Source organism: Lemur catta, chromosome 21 (genome assembly GCF_020740605.2).
Source record: "Lemur catta isolate mLemCat1 chromosome 21, mLemCat1.pri, whole genome shotgun sequence".
Lineage (NCBI taxonomy): Eukaryota > Metazoa > Chordata > Mammalia > Primates > Lemuridae > Lemur > Lemur catta.
The window spans coordinates 8107218-8132822 of record NC_059148.1 but is presented as its reverse complement, the minus strand read 5'-3'; the positions used below and the strand labels follow the sequence as shown (position 1 = coordinate 8132822).

General features: G+C 49.6%; 1 protein-coding gene across 2 annotated transcripts in view; it reads right to left on the bottom strand.

Moving 5' to 3' along the window:
- MED15 (mediator complex subunit 15) overlaps positions 1–25605 on the bottom strand; it is a 67867-nt gene that overhangs the window by 18537 nt on the left and 23725 nt on the right. For both annotated transcript variants that reach the window (XM_045535226.1, XM_045535227.1), the window contains exons 3-8: positions 15388–15439; positions 13680–13709; positions 11986–12198; positions 4503–4741; positions 3068–3424; positions 1688–1816 (exon numbers count right to left, since the gene is read on the bottom strand). In XM_045535226.1, coding sequence (XP_045391182.1) covers positions 1688–1816; positions 3068–3424; positions 4503–4741; positions 11986–12198; positions 13680–13709; positions 15388–15439 — 1020 coding nt within the window. The remainder of the gene's footprint in view (positions 1–1687; positions 1817–3067; positions 3425–4502; positions 4742–11985; positions 12199–13679; positions 13710–15387; positions 15440–25605) is intronic.

Genomic DNA, 25605 nt, shown 5'->3' with positions numbered 1-25605 from the left:
CACTCCACTGGGACAGAAAGAACGTTAATTCTGGAGGTGGCTGCCCATGGCCACACTCCCACACCAACCAGATGGGGACCTCCACCCAGAGCAATGGGTGGAGGAAGCACTGGGAAGCGCAGGCTCAGCGTGGGGAACCGAGTGCACAGCTGAGCTCCTGCTTCTGGAAGGTGATGAGATGCCAGCGAAGCTGAGGCACATGGATCCCTTGCACTAGAAGCCTGCGAACAAATCAGCAGATCGGGCCTCACCACCTCGACCCATCAACTATTCTATGGCCGCTCACTTTCCAAACACCAAGAAATGGGATGAAAAGGAAAGTTCTCCCTTTGCTGCTTGGCCAAACCTGAGATGCAGAAGTTTCCACGAAGTACGGTCCCGGGACTGGGGAGGGAAGGTCACAAAGAGGCAACGGCAGCGACATCCACCAGCTGGGCAGTCACCATGTGCCGCCACTGAACAGCTGTGAACACATGCCATGTCCTTGCTCTCCCCCATGCCCAGGAGGCCCAAGGACACGCCGAGACACACGGGACGGTGGCAGGAACAGACTGAAGTCTCATCACACAGGGCAGTCGGCCTCCTCCAGCCACAATCGTGAGGTCTGTGGTGTGTTTGGCACAGGCCACATCTGACCAAGCGGGTGACATGAGATCCTGGGCCCAGGTTGCTTGGTGCTGTGACAAGGTCAGCCCAGTTCTGCCAAACACCTCAGAGTCCCTCCATCAGCATGCTTCTCCCCAAACAGCTCCCAGGAGACTTCGGTGAGGTTGAGGGACCGGGACGGACGTTACTGAACACACACCCCCAAGTGCAAAATGATGCCTGACATGTGTGGCTGTGCCCCCAGACGTCACGCTCAACAGGCTCCCAGTAAACCAGCAGGGCAGGAGCACCACTGACCTCATGAGGGCAGCAAAGCACCGCCAGGGTGCCAGCTGCGGGCTGGGACCCAGCCACAGTCTCAACACATCAACCAGCACGTTCTTACTCTTTCTAAAGCCAGCACCCCCGCATCAGGACTAGCAGTGTTCCCACCACATGCTGGAAAAATCGAGGCCCCAGAGCAGACATCTCCCTGCCTCGTCCCCTGCACAAGGGTGAGGTGGTCTATCAGGGAAGTCTTCCGTACGCCGGATCTCCAATCCCCAGATACTAGGAAAGGTGAGCCGTCCTGTGTCCCACCGACACCCGACACACAAAGCACGAGCACAGCAGGCTCAGTGACATGGGAGCATCACACTTCCCACACAGCGCCAAAGTCCCTGAGCATGCATGAGCGCCAGGACACCTCCTCTCACCCTCCTGCCCCGTCCTCTCCCCAGTTTCTGAAGAGCTGCCTTTCACCGGGCCAGCTCTGTACTCAGACGCTCCAAAGTGTGGCACTTTCCTCTCCGACACACATTCTCAGGGACGCTCAGAGTGGTAGGGAGGAAGGATAATGTAGGACGCTTGAGGAAAGGCAGGAATGACATGCACTACCCAGCTGGTAGAGTCCCAGACACGACTGGGCCGACCTGGGCACCCCAAGGACCCCACGGAGTCCGAGGAGTGTGAGAGAGAAAGGAACCCTGTGCTTCACCAACTCGGCCCCTCATCCAAACAGGACCCTCGCTGTAGCGCTCCACGCACAGGTGGGCACACACCTGCTGGTGACCACAGAAGCCCTGGCTCCCAAGGCCCTCACCTGGACTCCAGGAGCCACCATCTGGGTAGTCTGAGCTGTCTGCACAGCTGTCTGCGGCTGCACCTGCGGCTGCACCTGCTGCACCTGCGGCTGCACCTGCGGCTGCTGCACCACCATCGGAGCTCGGACCTTGAGGGATGAAGAGAGAACGTGATCTGGAGCCACCCGGGGCAGAGAGCGCCCACTACCTCTGTGGGAGCTTTGGAAATGGAGCCTTTCTTGAGATGAGGATAGATTTTCATGACTGCATACAGTATGATGTCACCTCACTGACTGTGCCTCATCCCCCAAACTCATCAGAAATGTCCCACAACTGCCTGGCTCTGAGTTGGCACTGCTGAGCCCCACCTCCCCCAACTTCAGCAAGAGGCAGGGCAGCCCTCCTATTGGGATGTCTCCACACACCCTTCACCACCGGTTATCACAAGCGAAGAGATGACTTCCAACGCCGCACACATGCCTCATCCTCTGAGCCACCAGAGCTCCACTCAGCCCTGACTCCTTGAAGGCAACCAGGCTGCCTGGCACAGGCGTGGCTAGAAAGGCGAACTCGGGCAACACAGCCAGGGACAAGCAGGCAACTGAGGGACCACTGGGTGGAGACGCCTCCAGAGGGACAAGCCAGGCACTGTGCTGGCTCCCAGGTGAGTGGCTGTATCTGCTCCTCACAACCCTCCAAGATGTCAGCCTGCCTCTGTGGGGCCTCCTGTTCACTCGACCCTTGGCTCAGAAGTGGCCCCTGGTCCCATTCCACTCAATTAATCAAAAATACAAAAAGCCACAAAAACTAAGTGAGCCAGAAAGACGTCCAAATGGCCCTTTGACGCAGCTACCTCTGCCTTGGAGGCAAGACCCTGTCTGCTGTTTCAATGTCACTGACTGGATTTGCTTTGTGCAGACACACAATGAGACTGAAAGTAACAGTATTTTATAGTAATACTCCCCTCAAAAATGTGGTAATGACAGGGTTAAAAGGTCTTTGCTCAGAACATAACTCCAAGCAGCTGGCAAAGTACAACGGACACCCAGTGGAGCCAGCGCATCTTCCACGTGCTGAGAATGTGTGCAGTGCCCACGGACCTAGTCACCCACGCCCTTAGTGTCCACGGACACTGCTGGCATCAGCCGCACTGCTCGGACGCCACACCTGCTGTGCAGAGGCAGGCATCCCACGGGGGGCTCAGAAACAGCTCTTGGAGCTCACATTCCCTTGCCGCGCTGCGCAACACGGTCGGCGGGGCCGGCTAAGTCCCAATGCTTGAGGAACAGGACATGTCGTCTATAGCCAAAGATCCTCAGAAACTACTGCTGACAGAACCTCTGGCTGCAGGTGACACGAGAAGAGCCACATGCGCCCCACCGTGGGCTGCAAGTACTCACAAATTTCAGCTGCTGTTGGGGCTGGGCATACAACATCTGTCCAGGGAGGGCTTGAGCCTGTGACACCAACGGCTGGGCCTGTGACTGTGGTGGGAGCTGCGACGGTTGGTTCTGAGCAACGGGAGGCTGCTGGGGCTGTGGTGGCGGCTGGTGGTGCTGTGCGTGATGCATCTGCTGCAGCTGCTGGGGCAGCGACTGGGAAGGGGGAGGCTGCGGCTGCTGCATTGGTGGCTGCTGTATTGGCGGCTGGGGCTGCAAAGCCTGCTGCTGCTGCTGCTGCTGCTGCTGCTGCTGTTGCTGCTGCTGCTGAAGCTGCAGCTGTGCCATCCGCTGCAGCTGCTGCTGCTGCTGCTGTATCTAGGAACAAAACAGACAGCACTCAGTTCCCATCCCTCAGTCTCCGGCACCAGCTGTGGCCCCAGGAAGTGAGATGGGCATTGGCACAGCCTTCAGGGAGGCCTTCCTGGGCTGACCTCTCACAGGGGGAGGGGGCAGCTCCCACAGCAGGGCTGGGCCCCCAGGCCAACGCTGGCTACCTCCCTGACACTGAGGACACACAAAGTGTGTGCCTGTGCTCTGGCCACCAGAGACTGGTCTGCCCCTAGGATGGTTCAAGGAAGCATCTAGAAGGTTTAGTAAGGGGTGACAACAAACAGGTGCAGCCCCACAGAAGCCCGGATTATAGCTCAGCAACGGCAAGCTCTGAAGCCTCTCCACTGGCGCTCGTGTTGTCCCTACGGTGGTCAGCAGCAGGAGCCTCGTGACGATGGCCCCGGCCTACTCGTCAGGCTGGGGAGCAAAGGGGGAGAAGATGCACGGCCAGCCCTGGGAGCAGAGCCTCCAAGATCCAGGGGGCCAGCGAGCAGGGCCCGGATGGGTGGAACGTGGAGCGGGCTCCCGGGGCTTTCCTCCCTGAACCACAGCCTGCTGTGAGGGCGGATGCTTAACACATCTGGACTCTCACCGTGACCTTCGGCATAGCAAAACAACTTCCAATAAGAGGACTTCTAACGTGACAGCTCCCTGCCCTACAGAACACAGTGGAGGTCGACTAACACAGCACAGACACTGAGACGGGGGCAAATAGGAGGTGCACATGTCCTCGAAAGAAACGTGCCCTCAGGACGGCTCAAGCACTCCCAAGTCTCACAGTGTTCGTCTTACTTCTTGCCTCGGTTAGCTCTTGCTGAACTGCACACAGCCCCGCAGCACACAGTGGGCCTGCAGCCAGGCACCCCTGACTGAGGGGCCTCCTACTGTGATCGCACCGTTTCCCTCACAAATCAGGGAAGCCCACGGAGGAGGGCAGGCAGCACCTGTGTCGGGAGGACCCTCGGCGGCCTCTGGGCCCCTGCACCCGGCACTGTGGGCAACTCCTGCCCAGGGCTCCAGGACCGCAGAGAGAGGCTGAGAGCGGGAACGGGGGGCCTGGTACCTGTTGTTGGTTTTGATGATGCAGTTTAATCAGATGCTGCTGCTGTTGCTGCTGCTGCTGGAGCTGCTGCTGCTGCTGCTGCACGACTGCCTGGAACTGCTGCTGCATGGCACTCTGCTGCGCCTGGAACTGCTGCTGCTGCTGTTGCTGCTGCTGCTGCTGCAGTGCCGCCTGCTGCTGCTGGAACTGCTGCTGCTGCTGCTGCTGCTGGAGCGCCACCTGCTGGAGCTGCAGCTGGGCTGCAGGGCAGACCCAGAGTTAGGCCCCCGGCACCCCATGCACCCCACACGCTGGCGGAGGCCTGGCTCCCTGAGACTCCACAGGGCTGCACAGCAAGGAAAGCAACAACAGGCAAAGGCCCCACTGCCACTGCTGCAGTGCAGACAGGACGGCTGCTCGGGCAGGGCCCACCGTCTAGGCTGCTGCTGGGATCTCAACGCTCCCCTTACTAGAGAGAGAAAGATGAATGAGAAGTGGCATTTGTGTTAATTATGGAACTTACTATTACGAATTACTCATATCAATGAGAAAAGAAAAGGGCCAACTAAGTCTCTTAGACAGATAAAAAGCCCAGACTTTGGCAACCACTAATCTACTTTCTATCTCTATGGATTTGCCTCTCTTCTGGACGTTTCACATAAAAGGAATCGGGCAGTATGTGCTCTTTTGTGACCAGCTTCTTCCACCTAGCATATTTACGAAGTTCACCAATGTTGTGGCACATCTCAGCTCTGTCTGCATTATTTTTTATTGTCAAATAATATTCCACTCCATGGACTTCCCATATTTCATTTATCCATTCATCAGCTGACAGACACTCGGGTTGTTCCCACTTTCTGGCTGTTGTGAATAGTGCTGACATGAGCAATCACAGGATTTTCTGTGGTGAGCTTTCTTTTGTTGTGAACATGAAAATATTCTAAAACTGATAGTGGTGATGGCTGCATGACCCTGTGAATTACACTACAAACCACTGAGTGGTACATTTCAAATGGGTGAATTGTGTGCTAATGAGGACTATATCACAATAAAGCTGTTATTAAAAAAAAAAACACAGAGAGATTCTTTGTATACTTTGCCCACTTTCCTCCATGGTAAGATTTTGTAAAATTACAATGTATCAAAACCAAGATGTGTGGGATATACTAGGTTCTACACAACTTTATCACCTGGGTGGGCTCAGCCACCACCACAGTCAAGATACTGAACAGTCCCCACACCACTAGGGTCCCTGGTGCTGTCACCCCAATCCACAAGCCCCGGCAACCACTTGTGGCGTCTTCCATTTCTACAACTTTGTCATTTCAAAGTTATCTATAATGGTTCAAAATGGCATATATAAATGGAACCATGCGGTATGAACCCTTTTGGGATTGGCTTATTACGTTTGGCATAATTCTCTGCAGATCGCCAGGTTGCGGTTGTATCAGTAGTTCCCTCCTTGAATTTTGCCAAACAGTATCCCGCAGGCACCTCACAGCACATTTAGGCTCACGTGAAGGACACTTGGGGTGACTGCAGATTTGTGCACAGATGCTCACGGCCAGTTCTCACTGTCCAGGAGCCAGGCGCTTCGTTTTCAGGCAGCTGCACCACTTCAATTCCCAGCAGGATCTCAGTGATCCAGTTTCTCTATCACCAGCACTTGATGTTGTCACTATTTATTTTAGCTATTCTCTTTAGTTGTAAGAATTTTTTTTTTTTAATTTTTTATTTGAGACAGAGTCTTGCTCTGTTGCCCGGGCTAGAGTGCCGTGGCATCAGCCTAGCTCACAGTAACCTCAAACTCCTGGGCTCAAGCGATCCTCCTGCGTCAGCCTCCCGAGTAGCTGGGACTACAGGCATGTGCCACCATGCCTGGCTCATTTCTCTATATATATTTCTAGCTGTCCATATGATTGCTTTCTTTTTTTAGTAGAGACGGGGTCTCGCTCTTGCTCAGGCTGGTCTCAAACTCCTGAGCTCAAACAATCCGCCCGCCTCGGCCTCCCAGAGTGCTAGGATTACAGGCATGAGCCACCACGCCCGGCCAGTTGTAAGAATTTTTAAATTTATTTTGTCATGGACTTCTAACTGTGTGACATTCAGAAAACATGTGTATGACAAACATGACAGTACTCTGAAACTGAAATCTGAGGCTTACTTTTCTATTTTTATAAATATATTTGTTTTATCGTGTGCTTAGATTAAGTTGTTCATTACATTGTTTAAATCTTCTGTAAATGTATCATTTTGTCTGCTTACCTACTAATAACCAGGAGAAGTAACATCTTTCTTCACCTTTTATTTTCAAATCTTTCTGCATGTTATACTGTAGGTGTGTTTTCTTACTAGGATAATATAGCTGTACTATTTCCTTTCATTTCCATTTAATCTCACATTTCCTGTCTTTTAGTATATTTTTCAGCTTAATTCTATTTGTCTTCCCTTTTCTAAGCTTCTTCTCTTTTTTTTGTTTGTTTGTTTTTGAGACAGAATCTTGCTCTGTTGCCCAGGCTAGAGTGCCGTGGCGTCAGCCTAGCTCACAGCATCCTCAAACTCCTGGGCTTAAGCAATCCTTCTGCCTCAGCCTCCTGAGTAGCTGGGACTACAGGTATGTGCCACCATGCCAGGCTAATTTTTTTCCATATATATTTAGCTGTCCAGATAATTTCTCCCTATTTTTAGTAAAGACGGGGTCTCGGTCTTGCTCAGGCTGGTCTTGAAGTCCTGACCTCGAGTGATCCTCCCACCTCAGCCTCCCAGAGTGCTAGGATTACGGGCCTAAGCCACTGCACCCAGCCTAAGCTTCTTGTTGAATTGCATTTTTGTCAGATGGCTGGACTGAACTTTGGATATTTCTGGATTTTTGTTTGTTGGCTTATTTTTTCCTTATTCCACTTTCTCCTATTGATTTGAAACTTATAAATTATTTCTACCGTTTTAGCAATTGTTTTTCAACTTTATCATGCATATTTAACTTAGAGCATAAAGCTTATCAATATTTTAGCCTCTTTCCCTAATTGAGTAAGCATTTTTCAAAGTAGCATTTACATGCTCATGACAGGCCTGGTGTTCGTGACTTCCATTTATGCCATGTTCTGTTATCTTCTTAACCCTTCAGAGCACACACTGTATTAAGATGCAAGACAGACTGTGGCTAGGAAGACAACCTCTGTGCTAGGCTGCCAGGACTCAAATCCCAACTCTGCCACTGCTCACTGCCTCAGTTTCTTCTCTGTTAGAAAAAAGACAGTCATAGTATCCACCCCACACATTGGACTAAGAATTAAATAATCTATCATAAATAAAACACTCAAAATAGTGCTTGGAATGTGGCAAGTCTGTATGGAGGTTAGCTTGAGTGTATTATTTTACAGAGGTGATTTTAGTTTACACCAAGGATTCTCAACCTTGTCACTGCTGACATTTTGACGCAGATGATTCTATGTTCTGGGGTGCCTTCCTGCACAGACAGCCAGGAGCATCTCTGGCCTCTGATCACTAGGTGTCAGCAGTACCCCCACCATTGTGACATCCAAAAACGGCTTCAGACATTGTCCAGTGTCTCCCGTGGAGCAAAATCACTGTAGCAGAGAATCAGCGGTTTAGACTGACATACATTTACTGCCATCTATGCTCAATGTTTCTTCTCCCATTTTACACCTTACATCATAAAAGGATGACCCAGGTGGGAAGAAGAAAGAGTAAGCAAATAAAAGGATATGTCCTTTAGAAAACCTTTTCGCGAAGGTCTCTTAGGCTTGGTTTGTCTAAAAATGTCTTGCTTCTCCACGTCCTTGAAAGAGTCTTACTGGCACACAACCGCAGCTGGCAGCTCCACTCTCAACACTTTAACAACATTCAATTATCCTTCTGACTCCATTGCTGAGTCTATATATTGTTCCTTCCCAGCAACCAGCTGTTTCTAAGATATGCTTCTGGCCTCCGGAGTTCTGTAGTCCCACAGCAGTAGGTTAAGATGTGGATGCCTTTTACTTAACTTGCTTGGGGCTGGCTGGGCTTTTCCCAGCCATCAAGCCCTCACATTTGGTCCTTTCTTCCGTTCTACACATTTGGTCTTTCGCATTTCTTACCCCTTGTTTTCCCATTTCAACGTCCTCTTCTCTACGCTACATTCTAGATAATTTCTTCAAACTTAGCTTCGAGTTTACTATTCTTTCTTCAGCTATATCTAATCTGCTGATTACTCATCCACACTTTCTTCTTTCAATAATTATATTTTTCACTTTCACAGGTTCCATTTCAAATCTGCTCGACTACTTCTGACAGGGCTTTCTCATTTGAAATGCTGTCCTTTATTTCTTTATGCATGTTGAGCCTAAAGCCAGGATGGAACAGCTCCCGCATGTGTGGTCCCTGGGCGCATCTCCATTGGTTCATTGTCTCTGTTCCCTTCACACGTCTCTCCTCCCTGCGTGCCTGGTGACTCTGGATTGCGTGCTTACCGCTTGCCCTCATTCTGTGCAGTCGCACAGGCCTAGGCCAGGGATGTGTTCCTCTAATCTGCACCTGCTTCTGGGGGAACAGGGGGTGCCACAGGCCCCAGCACAAATCCTCGCTGGACGGAGGAATCCCAAGCTCACCTCCTCCCACCTCGCAGTGAGCCAAGGCTCAGCAGGGCGAAGAGCTCCCCCACCAACCCAAAGTGCACCCCTCCAGGACCTGGTTAGCCAGGAGCACCCCGTCTGTCACACAGCTGGCAGTGGGAATTATTTTTAAAGTCGGTTTTACACACATGTGATATAAAATTCACTGAGGAACAAGAACACACAGAGAGAAAAGCCAGCCTCATCCCAATGCTGTACCACAGCCCCCAGCCAAATGGATAGTCCACAGTTTAAGCCTTTTCTGACCAAGCCAGGTCCCCTGGAGACTATCACAGTACCCCTGGCAAAACCTCTGACCAAGGCTCTGCCCTCTTGGTGGCACTGGATGAAGACCCAAAGGGGACTTAATTAAGCCGTTGTGTTTGAAAAAGGTGTCAGGAAAGGACAGCAAATGCCCACTAGGCAACACCACCTATTTCAGGGAGACCAGGGAGGCTAGGGGTCTAGGGCAGAGAGGGAGGGTCCTAACAGGGGTAAGCAGCAGGATGCAGAAGGCTAGAACCCACTTCAACTTTCACCTAATGCCACACAGTAGACCAGGCCCCTGGGAAGCTGAAAACAGGATGTGGGCCAAGGTCACACTGGGGAGGGTGTGTGCAGGATACCACAGCTTCACCACTGAGCTTCTGACAAAGAATTGCTTCAACACAAACTCTTTGGAGTGGGATTACCATCAAGTCATGTGAGCATTCTAAACTCATAGTTGTTTTGGGTTTTTTTTTTTTTTTGCTTTTTTGAGACAGAGTCTCGCTCTGTTGCATGGGCTAAAGTGCAGGGTTATTATTATAGCTCACTGCAGCCTCTAACTTCTGGGCTTAAGCCATCCTCCTGCCTCACCCTCACTAGGAGCTGTGACTACAGGTATGCACCACCACGCCTGGCTAATTTTTCTCACTTTTTGTAGAGACGGGTCTAGCATAGTTGCCCAGGCTGATCTTAAACTCCTGGCCTCAAGCAATCCTCCCACCAAGCCTCCCAAAGGGCCAGGGTTATAGGTGTGAGCCACCATGCCTGACCTTCAACTTATACATTTTTAAACTAATTCTTATTATAAAATATAAGCTCATAATGAAAAGAAATCCAAGCAGTACCCAAGAGTATAACATGACAAGGAGCCAGTGCCAGCACTTCTGCCTATCCTCCCATAACCTGGCCCTGCGCGTATCAGGCGTGTTGACGAGAGAGGAGGCGGGAGCCCGGGAGGAAGGGCCAGCCGGAAACTGTTTCTCAAGTTCTCAGCTACTTCTAGCATTGGTCCAATACAGAAAGCATAATAATTTTGTTTCAGGATGAGAAAGTCAGCACTCGCTAAGAGCTGGATGGCAACACATCAGTCAGAAAAAGGGAATGAAGATGGGAGAAGGGAAGAGCTAGCTGGGGATGGAAGAAGATTCCAGGCAGGAGCAGGTAGGACTGAGGACGCCTGCGGCCTGAGAAGGGGAAACCCGACAGGACAGCCACGAGTGAGGAGGGGACACTGCCCTCTTCACAGGGTTATTGTGAGAGATGCATGAAAAATAGACCCAAACACCAGGGCCCGTGCACTGACGTCCACCCAGCTTTATCTGTAACAGCCCAAACTGAGAAACAACCCAAATGTCCTTCAGGGGTGAATGGATAAGCAAACTGGGGAACATCCATTCATGGACTATTACTTGGCAACAAAAGGTACACACTACTGGGAAAACCAGGATGGATCTCAAGGGCATCAGACTGAGTTTAAAAAGCCAATCTCAGAAGTCACATACAGCATGATTTCATTGCACGACGTCTGCAAAGCGACAGCACTGTAGACAGAGAACAGATCAGCAGTCGCCAGGGCTTAGGGTTGGAGGGAGGGGCTGGTTCGTAAGAGGGAGCACAACAGAGTTTGCTGGTCGAGATGGAAGACTTTGCATGCTGACTAGTGATGACTGCTTAATTCTACACATGATAAAATCTCACAGAAGGACACATACTCACACGTGCAACCCAAGAATGCACGCAAAAAAATGCTGACATGTGAGTAAAGTCTCTAGCTGGGTTGACAGTACTGCCCAATGTTAATTTCTTGTTTTTGACAATACTCTACGTGAGATGTTATTGTTGGGGGCAGCTAGGTGAAGGGCGCATGGAATTCTCTGTGCTATTCTACAACTTCCCACAACTCTTAAACTATCTGAAAAATAAGAGTTTCATAAAGGGGAAGAAAGTAGTGAAGCACTTTGCAGTGGGCACAGCACACACCAAGTCCTGAGTAAATGCTGACGGGAATCAAAGGCACATAAACACAGGTCCCGGGAGTAAGAGCGAGGAGGTTCTCTGCCTTCTCTTGAGAGCAGCTCTGGCCCACCTAGAACACCTGACCACAGCCTCCCAACCAGGACAGCGTGTGAGGGATGATGGGCCACATCACACAGAGAAGCATGAGGAGGACAAAGCACCCCCTTTGAGGAAGGGCAGCTGATGACGTGCTGCAGACCACACCCAGGATGACCGAGGGGCAAGGGCAGCACCGGAAGGGATGGCTCCCAGGGCTCAGGGCAACCATGGGGTCGTGGGTGCCAACACAGCACTGCCTGGTGACTCAGAACACCCGAAATACACTGCTTCTGTTTCAGCAACAACACAACCCCTCAGATGGAGGCCTAGGCCTCCCCATCCTCCCCGAGTCCTGCCCTCCCGCCCAGGGCTAGGAAGAGGGCCCACATCACTGCACCCTTCTGGCAGGTCAGAGACGGCTTGGAGCCTTTTCTTTCCACACACAACAAAGATAAAAAGGCAGAGCTGTCTAGAGCTTCTCCGTGCTTTTCTTCATACCATTGGAAAAAAAGGAATAAAGAGTTGCCACGTGCCAGGGAAGTGGCAAATCCTCCAGGAAGTGCAGTACTCACTCTGTGGAGTTGCCGTAGACACAACAGCCATGCCATGAGGGGCCATCCCTGAGGTCCCAGGGGGCGGCTGCCCTGAGAGGGGCATCGGCTGCCCCATGGCACTAAGGCCACCCATCCCGCCCAGGGACTGTCCTGGTCCCCGGGGAGGCATGCCAATTCCCGTGGCTCCTGTGGCAGGTCCAGCAGTCAGGCTCTGGAGCGCGTTCATAGGATCTGTGGGAACACAAGAGCACAGCGTCTCAGGAAAGGCCCACTGAACCGGGTGAGGCTCACGGAGCACAGATCTCCTCCAACCTACAGGCTTGACCCCCTCAAACCCCCAAACAGTGAGAGACCAAAGTTCTCAAGCCTCTGAAATGCTAGGGGCCAGGATGTCAGGTGTGTTGGTCACTGCTCCCGGACACTGAGCCCCTCAAGAGCAAGGAGCATGTCCCATACCCCTAGCCTGGCCTGTGCTAGGGTCCTATTAAGAGACAAACAACCCCTCTGATGCCTGCAGCTGAACTGGAGATGCGCTGAGGCCTTGAGGGAAGGTGGCAGCTCCGCCCTCCTGGCTGTCCAGCCCTCCTGCTGGGTGAGCACCCAGCTGGGCCTTCCAGAGACAACGATGCCCTTCTACACAGTGAGTGGGAGCACAGTGGCCAGACCAGAGAGAGCAGGAGGAGCCAGGCAGACACTCTCCCGGGGAGGACGCAAGTCTGCAGACACCAGAGCGCCAGCCCTGCTGCTGCAGAGTCCAGCATGGCATGGGCCCGTGTCCAAGGCCACCACACCAGAGCAGCTAAGGAGGGCTCCACGGGGCACTGAGGGGCAAGGTGCCAAGTACACCAGGTCAGCAGACTTGCCTCATTGAGCAATGCCATGAGGACAAAAAGCCCAATGCTATGTAGGCTCACGGCAAACAGCTACCTGCTGGGTGTGGCCCAGTAAGGTTACCTTGCCAAACTGGGTGATGCCCAAGGACCCCACACTTCAACACGAAGGGGCCCAACACTCAGCCACGTTGCCTTGACTGGCTGGCCAAGAATCCTGCACTGGCCGAGAGGTGGAGCCCACGTAGGCTGGCACAGCTAAGGCATGCGTGGACAGTCAGCATTTACGGCCCCACTGCCCAGGGCAGAGCAGACCGCTGTGCAGTCTGTGATGCCAGAACACTCCCTTCCTGACGGGCGGGGAGCAGTCGGCCAGTTTGGGTCTGCTAAACCCCTTCACTGGCAGCTCAGTCAGCAGAGACAGGGCTGAACTGACAGGATTCCCCTTATGTGATAAAATCCTAAAATTAAAAAATGTAGATTTCTAAACTTACAAAGAAATTTTGTAATTTAAGAAAGTGAATTCACAGCTCTTCTCTCAGAAATACTACTATAGACTATTATACTGAATATACCATAATAGTTCTTTCCCAGAGAGCTCAAAATTTTTAGATAACGTCTTCATAGTTTTGTGACTTTTTACAATCTTTTTGCTGGGCCAAGACAGCAGTGGTGTGAAATGGGCCAGGGAGGCACCGTCTGACTTCCCCGTGTGCAGGGACGCGGAGATGGAGCAGAGGTCAGGGCATGGCTGGCTGGCCTTCTCCTCGCTGGAGTTCCTTCTGTGGCAAGGCGAATCCGGGCACACGAGCACGCACTCTCGTTCCTGCCGCCCCAAGTCTGAGGTTAGGAAAAACTTTACTTCAAAAGGAAAACTCTTACCGCTGACAGAAGCTTGAGATTTCTTGTTATCTATGTAAAAACATAAACAAAAAACCAAAGTAAACAAAGTTTTATATAACCACATATTTCCAAGGGTAAGTCAGTTCTGTAAGCGTTTGCCCAGAGGTTATTTGCTAAAACTGAACTGACCCTGCCTAGAAACGAGGCAAACAGACCTTGGTGCCTCAAACCTTAACCCCCACAGAGCTCCTGGTGTTCCCTGAACTAGGGGAGGGTGTCTGCTCCTCGCAGCACTGAACCTACAAGAGCCCTTGGAGCAGAGGGCACAGAGCCACTCTGGGGTCAACGTGGAGCCCTGGAGAACTGTGCCCAGGGCAGAGGCATGCTGGGGTCTGGGCTCTGGGCCTTCTCTGGCTTTCCTCTCTTCCAGGCCCAGGGTCTCAGCTCAGCCCTGAGCAATCAACAAGGGCACAACAGGAACCCCCAGGAGGCTAAAACAGTGCTGAGACTCAACAGCACCTCCAGTGTCAGCCACTCTGGCGAGGCAGCATCTCCACTTCCTACAAGAGGAAACCGAGGCTGTCCATGCCAGCTGGAAGCCAGGTCTCGCTGGCCCCAGTGCATGGTGGTGGGGAACTGTTGCAACAGTTGGCCTGGAGCCTCCTGCTCGGCCCCCTCCCTATGAGCCTGTGAGCCTCCCAAGGACCGTGTGTGGCATCCAAGCCACTGTCCCCACAAGCAGAGTGGGGACGTCCAGACTGGGTCATCTGGGCTGCTTATTCCCAGCTCCTATTCCTTCTCCTCTTCTATACTTCCTGGCGCCTTATCAGCACCACAAACAAAGTGAGATCCAGTTAAGTCCACTTTGCTTGTGGAAAGAAGCAAAACCCACTGGGCTCTGGGATGTTCTATCTCCCTTTGCCCTGACAACTGACACTGATGCTGCAGCTGCTTCTACGACCCATATCTCCCCCATTCCTAAACCACAGGGGACAGGCGACAGACTCGCCAGGCGTGCACTCCAAGGGCAGGCCTGTGTCAAGAGCAGCTCATCCCCAGCAGTCACACAACTGCAGTGGGCAGGAGCCACAGAGCAGCCACTAGCCCCGGTTTCCTTCACAGGCTGTGGTCATCCAGGAACAGCACCTGCGTGCTTGCACGTGACACACACAGTGCCAAGAGCGCCAGCCCCAGGATGCAATGACAACTCACTTCTGAAGAGCCAGGGCTGCTGCCCGGCCTGGCAGACAGACCCACAGGGGCCTCCAAACCAGAGGTGGCACTACGTGAGCCGAGGGCACCACCACCACAGCGGGAGCCAGGGACGTGGAAGCTGACCGCAGAAGCTTCTAGTCTGGCGGGAATACATGTTTAGGTCAAAACTCTGTGGCCAATAAAATCAACTTTTAGGAAAGAAAGTTTCCATTTCCAGGGCAAACATATTTAAGAACTTGCCAGAATTAAAAGCAATAGTCCTATTAAAAAAGGAGATTAAACGGACAAGTGAAAATAGCAGTCCAGTTTAGATCACTTTGAGGACATTTCCATGACACCAGAATCAGCATTTTTGAGGTGAGGAAGAAGAGTCTGGAATCAAATCCGATGCAGGGAAGAATTCCCCAGAAGCGCGAGTGGACACAGACCTTCTGAGTCGGGTGCCACAGCCCACCCAGGAAGCCTCTGCCAGGCAGTGACACAGCGGCCCTCTCACAGTGGTAACACCCCAGAAATGCAAACTCTTACTTACGAATATCTCGGAAATGGATAATGAGCCTGGCCACCAGAGAAAGGTATTCGTCCTAAAAGTAAAAACAGGAAGCTGTTTAATCCCAGATGAAGCAGCACAGCTGTCTGACTCCCCCTCCTACTGCCAGGTTGAGGCTCTTCCCGGAGGCTGCTGGCCTCTGAGGCCCACCGGGGGGCTCAGCCTCCTCTGGAATCCATCTCAGAGCAGAGCCATCAGTGCTCAGCTGGGCCGGCCAATAAAAGGCACAAGCAAGCGGTACAGAGAGCCTCAAACTGCTGCTCCTCCACCCTCATGGGAAGCGCACTCAGCTGAGAGGGCCGAAGGCCATCTCAAGCGCCCCTTTCTTTTCACAAAGGGAACAGTCAGGCCCAGAGGGGACGAGGAGCTGGGCTGAGGTCACAAGGCCTATGGGAAGCAGATGGGCGGGCCGCTTTGCCTTTGCACTGTTCGTATGGAAGTGCTTTCATTTTCAAGCCCAGCCTGTTGCTGCCTTTTCACTGCTGATGTGGTCTCTGCTGAGAATCTGGATGGCGCGCCTGGGCTGTGCTTTCCGCGGATCTGTGCTCATCCAGATTTACAGCACAGCAAGGGAGAGAGCAAAGCGCCACTCACAGGTGGCAGGTGAAGGCCATGCCTGCCCAGGGCCCTCTCTGTGTGGGCCACCATGCTTCCAGAACTGCTCAGCAGGACCCGCCTGCCACCCACTGACTGTCCTCTTGGCACCCAAGGACACTCACTCCTGGGTGTCCCAGGGAAATCACGACTGTGACTTTGTCCTGTGGTCAACAAGACAATGTCTGAGTTAAACTCTTATTTCAGAGAAGCGTCCTTCCCGTCTGTCGAAATGCCCATCCTTCCGGCAAGGCAGCCCTGGTTCCCTGCCCTGCTCACTGACCTTCCTCCTAAATCACCTGACAAGGAGTGTCCCCTAGAGCAGACTGCCAGACACACAGGAAAGGAAGGAAAATGAAAAGTGGGCTCAGATGAGTATAAAAATCCAGACACTTTCTAAATCTTTATGATCCCACATCTATCTCCCTGTTCCACCCCACCCCTTTTCTTCAGCTTGGAGAACGAGCCCAGAACAACAGGTCAACAGAAAGAGAAAGGCCCGGGGAGAGGGGAGGCTGGGCACTGCTGGAGCCAGGGCTGCAGGAGGGCCTGTCCACACGCCCAGTCCCTGGCTGCCCCAGCAATCCCTGGCGGGAAAAACAACATGCGTGGTGGGCCCATGTCAGCCTGGCCTTTGAAGGACAGTGATGTGGTGAGTGGGGTGTGACAAAGGTGTGGGAGCCACAGGAAGCTCAGGAACAGAGAAAAGGTGGCCAAGTGTGAGGGGAAGGGGACTTGTGAGCCAGGCCAGTGTCTGACGTCTCCTTAACGCCTGGGACCATCTCTGAGGTCTGTGATGCCTTAAGAGAATTTGTTGTGTTTTCTCCACATCATAAAAGGTAAAACAAGAGGAGGTAGGTTTCTTTTCTTTTTTTTAGAGATGGGGTCTCACTCTGCCACCCAGGCTAGAGTGCCGTGGAGTCAACATAGCTCACTGCAACCTCAAACTCCTGGGCTCAAGTGACTCTCCTGCCTCAGCCTCCTGAGTAGATGGGAATACAGGTGTGTGCCACCACGCCCGGCTGGTTTTTCTGTTTTTTTGCAAAGATGGGCCTCATTATGTTGCTCAGGCTGGCCTTGAACTCCTGGCCTCAAGCAATCCCCCCACCCTGGCCTCCTAAAGTGCTAGGATGACAGGCTTGAGCCACCATGCCCAGCCAAGGAAGTAGGTTCCAAAAGCAACTGTACTTAGACATAAGACATGTTGAACAAGGCTTAGGAGCGTGTCCCCAAACCCCTTCTGCACAGAACCAGGACACAGCAAGACTCACTGCCAGCCCAATGCCTGGAGCCTGGCGAGCAGGTGCCACCACACTGCAGTGCTCCTGGCCCAGACGGAGTGGCCAGTGCTGTCTGCTCCAGCTCCAGCTCTCAAGACAAGTGTGAGGAGGCCTGAGGGGAGGTAGGGAGGGGGCACCTGACATGAGAAACAGACACAGGAAGCAGTTCATCAACTGCTAGTCAAGGGCCTTTCTTGTCCGGCAAATACATTTCCTACAATTCTTCCAAAGGCAGGTCGTCCAGAAACATTTGGGGACTGGGTGCTGTGGGTCAGCTGCAATAGTTCCTTTCCATGGGAGAAAACCCTGGAATCTGAAACTTTGCCTCTGATCCCCTGGTGGGCTGTCTGTCACTCCCCCGGGGTCCTCTGGTTCCTGCTGTGGATGCTGGCGTCCTAACTGACCTTCCCAGGCTCAAGTACCCCCGGGTCCTTATCCAGATGCTAAGACTATGGTACCCACTTCTGCTCCAAAGCACCCCAACTCTCCCAGGACTGTTCCAGAAAAAGCACTGAGGAGCATGTAACCTCCCTCATCTTCACTCGGGCTGTTCCATCTCCTCTGCTTGCTACCAAACATTAAGTGTCCAGGCTGCACCTGAGGCTGGGTATTACAGACTATAAACAATGACCACCTTTAAAAATAACAGCTAACACTTGAGCCGCAAACACTTCATATGTATTAATGCCCTGAATCCTCCCAACCACCCAATGGGGTAGAAGCTACTAACACACCCAGCTTACAGATGAAAAAACAGAATGAGAAAACATTTTAAACAGATGTTACTATAAACAAGCTTCATACAGTTTCCACACTGGCTCAACTTGCACACGAGGGCCCCGTGACACGCCAGGGCGTGAGCACCAGGAAGGAGACAGGCGGGAGGGAAACACGCATGCTCTTCGCCACATGCACTGTGCCACACAGGCCTCTGGGATGAGACCTGGGGAATCCAAAGACACACATTCACTTAAATCTGCCACAGGAAATGTGGGAAAGATAAACCAAAATCACAGAGCAACAGCTGCCAGGATGCTGGCCACGAGTGCCAGGAACTAGGCTGGAAATGAGCCTTTTCTGACCACACCACATTGCCCGTCTTTGCTTTGGAAGCATGTAAATCTTCCACTATTGAGAAGATAAAACCAAAGCAAAAGAAAAAGGTACAATTTCTAAAAGTCCATAACAAACTGAAACAAATGAGCGGGATATCAAGTTGATGGCATACTCATTTACAGAAAAGAATTCTTTTGAGGGGCCTTTTAAAAAAAGGAAACAAAAAATAAAACTGCATATTCTCCACGAAGGGATACATTTTAAGGAAAAACTGCTGCAAAGGAATCTTAAATTTTCAGTCAATACTTTGTTAGTAGTAGTAATATAAGCCATTTACTCTGAAACTATTTTAAAGTAAAGCAAGTAATTATGCTAATAATATTAGAAAATGATATTCATAGTAACAGAAAAGATATGTTTAAAATGAAAGTAGTAAAAATCCTATAAAGTTAAATTTGAATAGGAAATATCAGTGTGCAATTACGGGTTTTTTGTTGTTGCTGTTATTTCAAAAACATGTTTTTCCTTGTTTTTTTTCACTAAAAGGCCCAAAAGCAATGAATAGACCAGCACCCACACTGCATGCTCTGAATGCCACATCACCCTCAAAAGTACCCAGGGCTCCTTAGAGGAATAGCCAACTCCAGGCCTAAATGCCAGCAAGCTATGAAAGACGAACGGGGTCACCTAGGGCCTCAAGAGCAACGGGACGGTGCTTGGGAGCTCCCACTGGGTGAGGATGAAACCATCTGAGCATCAGAATGACCGGCTGCAACGGAATAAAACACCGCAGATACACAGCCCTGAGCTCAAAATGCGACTCAAAGGAAAAGAACCCACCTGTGCCCCAGGGGTACTGCTTGCACTGGAAAATGAGTGAGACAGCATTCCCAGGGTCCTGAACAAGCTCTGTTTCCAGCAATGAAATAGCCCTGGCTGATGAAAGGAAACCTTCTTCCATTAAAAATATATATATAATACGTTTATTGAGATACAATTCATATGCCATAAAATTCACCTATTCAAAGCATACCATTCAATGGTTTCTGGTCCTATGTTCAGAGTTGTGCAGCATTACCACAATCAATTTTAGAACTTTTTCATAGCTCCAAAAGGAAACTCCATCTCCCCCATAGAACCCTTGGCCCTAGGCAACCGTTAATCAACTTTTTATATGTAGCAGGCTAAATAATAGGCCTCAAAGATATGAGGTCCTATTCCCTGGAACCTGTAAATGTTACCTTATTTGAGAAACGGTCTTTGCAGATGTGATTAAGTTAAGGATCTCGAGATAAACAGATTGCCCTGGGTTACGCAGGGACCCTAAATGCAGTTATAGGTATCCTGATAAGGAGGCAAAAGGAAACTTCACACACACAGAAGGTGATGTGAAGACAGAGCAGAGAGATTTCACCCTAGGATGCTGGCCATGAAGACTGGAGTGACGTAGCCACAAGGCGAGGAATGCCAGCAGCTAGCAGCAGCTGAAAGACGCAAGAACAGATTCCTCCTGAGGAACCACAGCTTTGCTGACACTGTGATTCTGGCCCATGATACTGATTTTGGACTTCTGGCCCTGAGACCTGCAAGAGATGAAATTTCTATTCTTTCAAGCCACCAAGTTTGCAGTAATTTGTTACAGCAGCCACAGGAAAAGAACACAGAATTTTGTCACCAGGAGTGGAGTGCCTAAAAATGTGGCAGTGGCTTTGGAATTGGATGAGAGGCTGGTAGAATTTTGAGAAGTGTGATAGATTGCTTTGAACAGGCAAATCTACAGGTAGAAATACAGATATATTTTTCTGCCACCCAGACTCTGCCTCAGAGGAAGTGAGGAAGCTGATACAGAAAGCTTGTATTCAAGAATACATATACTATCAAAAACAGAATGTTGGTAGAAATGTAAATGTTAAAGGTGATTTTAAGAAGGTCTCAATGGATATGAGGAACATGCTACTGGAAACTGGAATAAAGAGGATCCTTGTTATATAGTTTAGCTGGATGGTATCCTATAGCTGTGTGGAAGGCAGAATCATATGCAATGAACATGTGTATTTAGCAGAGTAGACTTCCAAGCAAAATGATGAAGATTCAGCTAGGAATGCAAGAGGAAAGAGAGAAACTGAGGGAAGAACTGTTAGGCAACAATGACCCTGGGATTCATGATTTGGGAAATTCTCAGGCTATTCAGACTTGAAAAAACAAACAAAACGCTAAAATTAGGAGATTCACTGTTAGGAAAACGTGTTCTGGAGAGGCAGCCAAGGGTGTGGCTGGCCAAATTTTGGTAGTGTCAAAGAGATTCAACGTGATTCATGAATCTTTACAACCAACTCACAGAAGCAAAGAAAAGAGATAAAATTATCTAGGGAAGATCTTTGGAGAAACTTTACCTAATGGCATAAATCCCAAGACATACAGGAGACCCACAAGGTTTCTGAGACTGCTATACCAGCAGAAACACTGCCAGCTTGGACTGAAAGGTCCAGAGACTAGACAAAATCAAAGAAGGGTGTTGGGCTCCCAAAATTCTAGAGGTAGGAAACAGGCTGATTAAATTACTCAACTGTGGGGAGGGGGGAATACAGTGGGGATGGTTAATGGGTACAAAAATATAGTTAGACAGAATGAACAATATTTGATAGCACAACAAAGTGACTATAATCCACAATAAGTTAGGGTATTCTTTAAAATAACTAAAACAATAGAATGGGAATGTTCCTAACCCAAAGAAATGAAAAATCCCTGAGGTGATGGACACCCCAATTAACCTGATTTGATTAATACACATTGTACAGCTCTATCAAAACATCGCATGTACCCTATAAATATGTAGGACTATTATGTACCCATAAGAATAAAAAAAAAAAAACCCTACTCAGCTGCAAACATGTGTACCCTTCAAGAGAAAGGAAGAATGACTATGAGGCCAGAGCCATGGACTCAGAGATTAGAGCCTCCACCTTTGCGGTAATTTGTTACAGCAGCCGCAGGACACAAATACCCTGTCTCCATAGATTTGCCTATTCTGGACATTTCATAAAGTGCAATCATATAACATGTGGTCCTTTGTGACTGCTTTATTTCACTTACATAATATTTTTAAAGTTCATCCATGTTATAGCATGGATTAGCACTTCATTCCTTTATATGGCCCAATAATATTCCATTGCATGGATATACCACATTCTATTTATCTATTCATTAGCTGATAGACATTGGCATTATGAATTGGCATTACTTTTTGGCATTATGAATGGTGCTATAAACATTTGTGTACAAGTTTTTGTGTGGACAAATGTTTTTATCTCTCTTGGGTAGATACTTAGGAATGGAGCTTCGGGGTCATATGGTAACTCTACATTTAATTTTTGGAGGAACTGCTGCAATGATCTCACAGAGGCTGCAGCATATTACCTTCCCTCCAGCAAGCCTCCAATTTCTGTCTTTGCCAGCACTTCTTATTGTCTTTTTTGATTATAGCCACCATAATGGTGTGAACTGGTATCTCACTGTGGTTTTCTTTTGTAGTGCATGCTCTTGGTGTCACATCTAAGAAACCATTGCCTAATACACGGTCACAAAAATTTATACCTTTATTTTCTTCTAAGAGCTTTATAGTTCTAGTGTTTAAATTCAGACTTTTGACTCATTTTGAGTTAACTTTTGCACGTGGTGTGAAGGTGGGGTCCAAGCTCAGAACTTTGTATGTGGCGATCCAGTTGTCCTAGTACCCTCTGCTGAAAGGACTATTCTCCACCGAGTGATTTTGGCACCCATGTCAAAAACTCAATTGACAGTAAACATGAGGGTTTCTTTCTGGACTCTCGATTCTCCTGCACTCAGCTATTACACACGCTTATCCTCATGCCAGTACCACATGGTCTTGATTACTGACTGTAGCTTTGGAGTGTGTTTTAAAATTAAAAAGTGTGAGTCCTCCAACTTTGCTCTTTTTCAAGATTGTTTTGGCTATTCTGGGTTCCTTAAATTTCCTTAGGATTAGCTTGTCAGTTTCTGCAAAATCTGTTTGAAATTGTTCCAAATATATTTAAAAATATTATATATCAAATCCCAGAGCAGGCACTCCAGAGCCAGTGTTCTCACCTCCCTGAGACTTTGAAAGTATTATGTTATGATTCACAAATTTTATGTTATTTTTATATACTATAAAATATTTTAAACATCAAAAAAATGAACAAAACAAATGTCAATGGCCCCTTACCCAGCTTAAACTTAAAAATAAGATCAACAGAAAGCAAGCAAGCAAGCAAGCTCACTTCCATGCTTCCTTCGACTTGCACTGTACCTGAACTTCTTCACAGGCAAACTGGGGAAATGTCACAAGGATTAGACAGTATTTGTAAAGTACTGCTCTCAGTGCCTTAATATATGCACAATATAGCTACTGAAAACCAAACATCAGAATTTAAAATTAGGCTTAAGAACAAGTATGTCTCCTCAGAGTGATGCACAAGTCCTGAGAGCCACACGCGTGAACAGGGCAGGGCAAAGGAGCACTGCCTACTGGTGAGCAGGACACAGGACCCTCATTCAGAGCCAGCCGCACCCAGCACAGCCCAGGCCTTTCTAGCAGATCTCAAAAGCTGTTGGCACAATGCTCATCATTTCACATGTTCACATCTTTCAATGTACATGTCGTGCTTTTCTCAGCTCAAACTCAATGCTTCCCATGGCTGAATGCTGAGGTGAGTAACTGTCCTTGATTGATAGGTACAGAGGATATATTGAGACTTGGTGAAAAGCCTGACCTTGGGCTTGTGATGTCCCTTAAAAAGGCTAAAGGTAGGAAAGTGTTTCCTTTAACGGATGCACATTGGCATCCTCCTCCTCCCTCGCTCTCCTGGGCAACGTGGCCAGGCTTTGTCCATTTATTCCAGCTGGTTGGTTGTTCGCCCCAGGCCCTCCTCCCTGATGAGTCTCAAGGTGGCTTCCCAGTCCTGATGCTCTTGGCCTCCCTGGCCCCTGAGTTTCACCCTAGCTCCCCAGGCAGGGTTTAGGTCTGCACCAGTCATTTCTAAACTGCAAACCAGAAACATGCACTACTTTTGCATGATACTATGTTAAGCGCAAAACAAGTGGTGTGTGTTTAACATATAAGGTTAATTTTCTAAAGGCCGATTAAGCAAGTGTTCAGAAATATATCCAGCCCTAGTAATCTCTCCACACTGCTCCTGTAGGTGCTGACACAGAGGGGCCAGGACCCCTGACTGCCTTCTCACTCAGTGGATGCCAAATCTTCCTGAACCTTCAGGGAACTGGTTGGAGTGTTTGGAGACACCATCATCAGTATTACCCATCACACCCAGGCACCGCTATTTTTGTTTCCCTCAGCCTCCTTTCAGCAAAGAGTAGTCCCACCTGTAGAAATCAAGGTATTAAGAAATTAAAAGTGTGTGTTTGGGTGTCTCTTGCTTTGATAGATGGGAGTTGGTAAGAGATGTGGCTAAGAGTGTGGGTTCTGACATTAGAGACCCAGGGTTTACATCAGGGTTCTACCTCTAACCAGCCAAGTGACATCCTGAGCAGGACAATTAGCATCTGTGTACCTGGGTTTTCTTGTCTGTAAACTGAAGAGTGGTACTGTATGCACTTCACTGAGTTAATTGGAGGTCAAATGAGTTTACACACATGAAGCACGCAAGACAGGGCCCTGCAAGGGGACATCACTTTAGAGTGTGCAAATGGGGTATGCCCATGAGACCGGGAGCCAGCCAATGACAGGATGGAGAGGGTTTTAACTTGGGGTGCTAACACCCACAATGGAGGCAAGAGCTCACTCCAAGCAATTTGGTGACTTCCTCTAGAGAAGTACACTAAAGGCCTTCCTTGCTCTGGGGTACACACTAGACAGCCTAAGGTGCCCATTAGCATCCCGGTTTCCTTTGAGATGGGCACCTCTGGACCCACAAGCTTGCCAGGATTCCAAAAGAAGGTTATCCCTCTCCTCCGTGACCTACAACCTCCCAGACCCTGCTGGGGTCTGGAAACAGAGAAATCATTCTTCCCTACCTGTTTCCCTGCTCTGGGGTCCTGCTTTTTAAATTCTTCCCCAGTTGTTTTTACAGGGTCTCAGGCAGCAGGGGCAGGTAAAAAGTGTGCCACCATCTCAGCTTGGAGAGTCCTCCCACGGGCCCACCTGCTGGGAAGGTCCTCGCCTCACTAACTGGAATCCACCTCCATGTGAAGTTTGAGCAGTAAGTAAAACAATGGACATCAGACAACAGTGCCCAAGTAAGACACCTGTCCTTTTAAAAATGACATAGGAAATTTCCAACACAGTTCTCATAAGCACTTCTCTTCCAATTACTCAGGGCTTCTTCTTGGAGTTAGGGATTTAGAACCTGCTTGATCAAAGGAAATGGACTAAAATCTTTCAGGCGCAGTGTGTGGGCTATAGTAATTCAGAGGCTGAGGCAGAGTGATCTGCCCTGGTGAGGGGCCGTTGTGCTGCTAGACACCTCCTGTGGGATGGAAGGCTTATTCCTGGCTGCTGAGAGGGTTTCTGTGGTAGCTAGTCTCCACGATGTCCACCCAGTAATCACTGGCGTCCCTATACCCACAGGCTGCTGCTAATATCAAAAGGCAGAGGCAAAATACTCAAGGTTATGGATACTCCAAATACCCTGACTTCGGCCGGGCACGATGGTTCATGCCTGTAATCCTAGCACTCTGGGAAGCCGAGGCAGGTGGATCATCTGAGCTCAGGAGTTCGAGACCAGCCTGAGGAAGAGCAAGACCCCGTCTCTACCAAAAACAGAAACAAACTGGCTGGACAACTAAAAATATATATAGAAAAAATTAGCCAGGCACGGTGGCACGTGCCTGTAGTCCCAGCTACCTGGGAGGCTGAGGCAGGAGGATCGCTTGAGCCCAGGAGTTTGAGGTTGCTGTGAGCTAGGCTGACGCCATGGCACTCTAGCCCAGGCAACAGAGTTGAGACTCAGTCTCAAAAAAAAAAAAAAAAACCAAAAAAAAAAAAAAAAAATTCCCTGACTTCATCATTATACATTCTGTGCATGTAACAAGTATCACATATACCCCATAAATATGTAAAATATTATGTATCCATAAAAAAATTTAAAAAGTGAAAAAAAAAAAAGCTGGAGGCAATTTACCCTCCCTTGAATCTTCACTGGCCTTCGTACTTGCTGTATCCAAGTGATGTTCTAGGCACTCCGAGGACTGGCAGCTTCCACGTCCTCCCGGAAGCCAGCTGCCACGCTGTAAGGGAGTCTGCGCTCTGCTG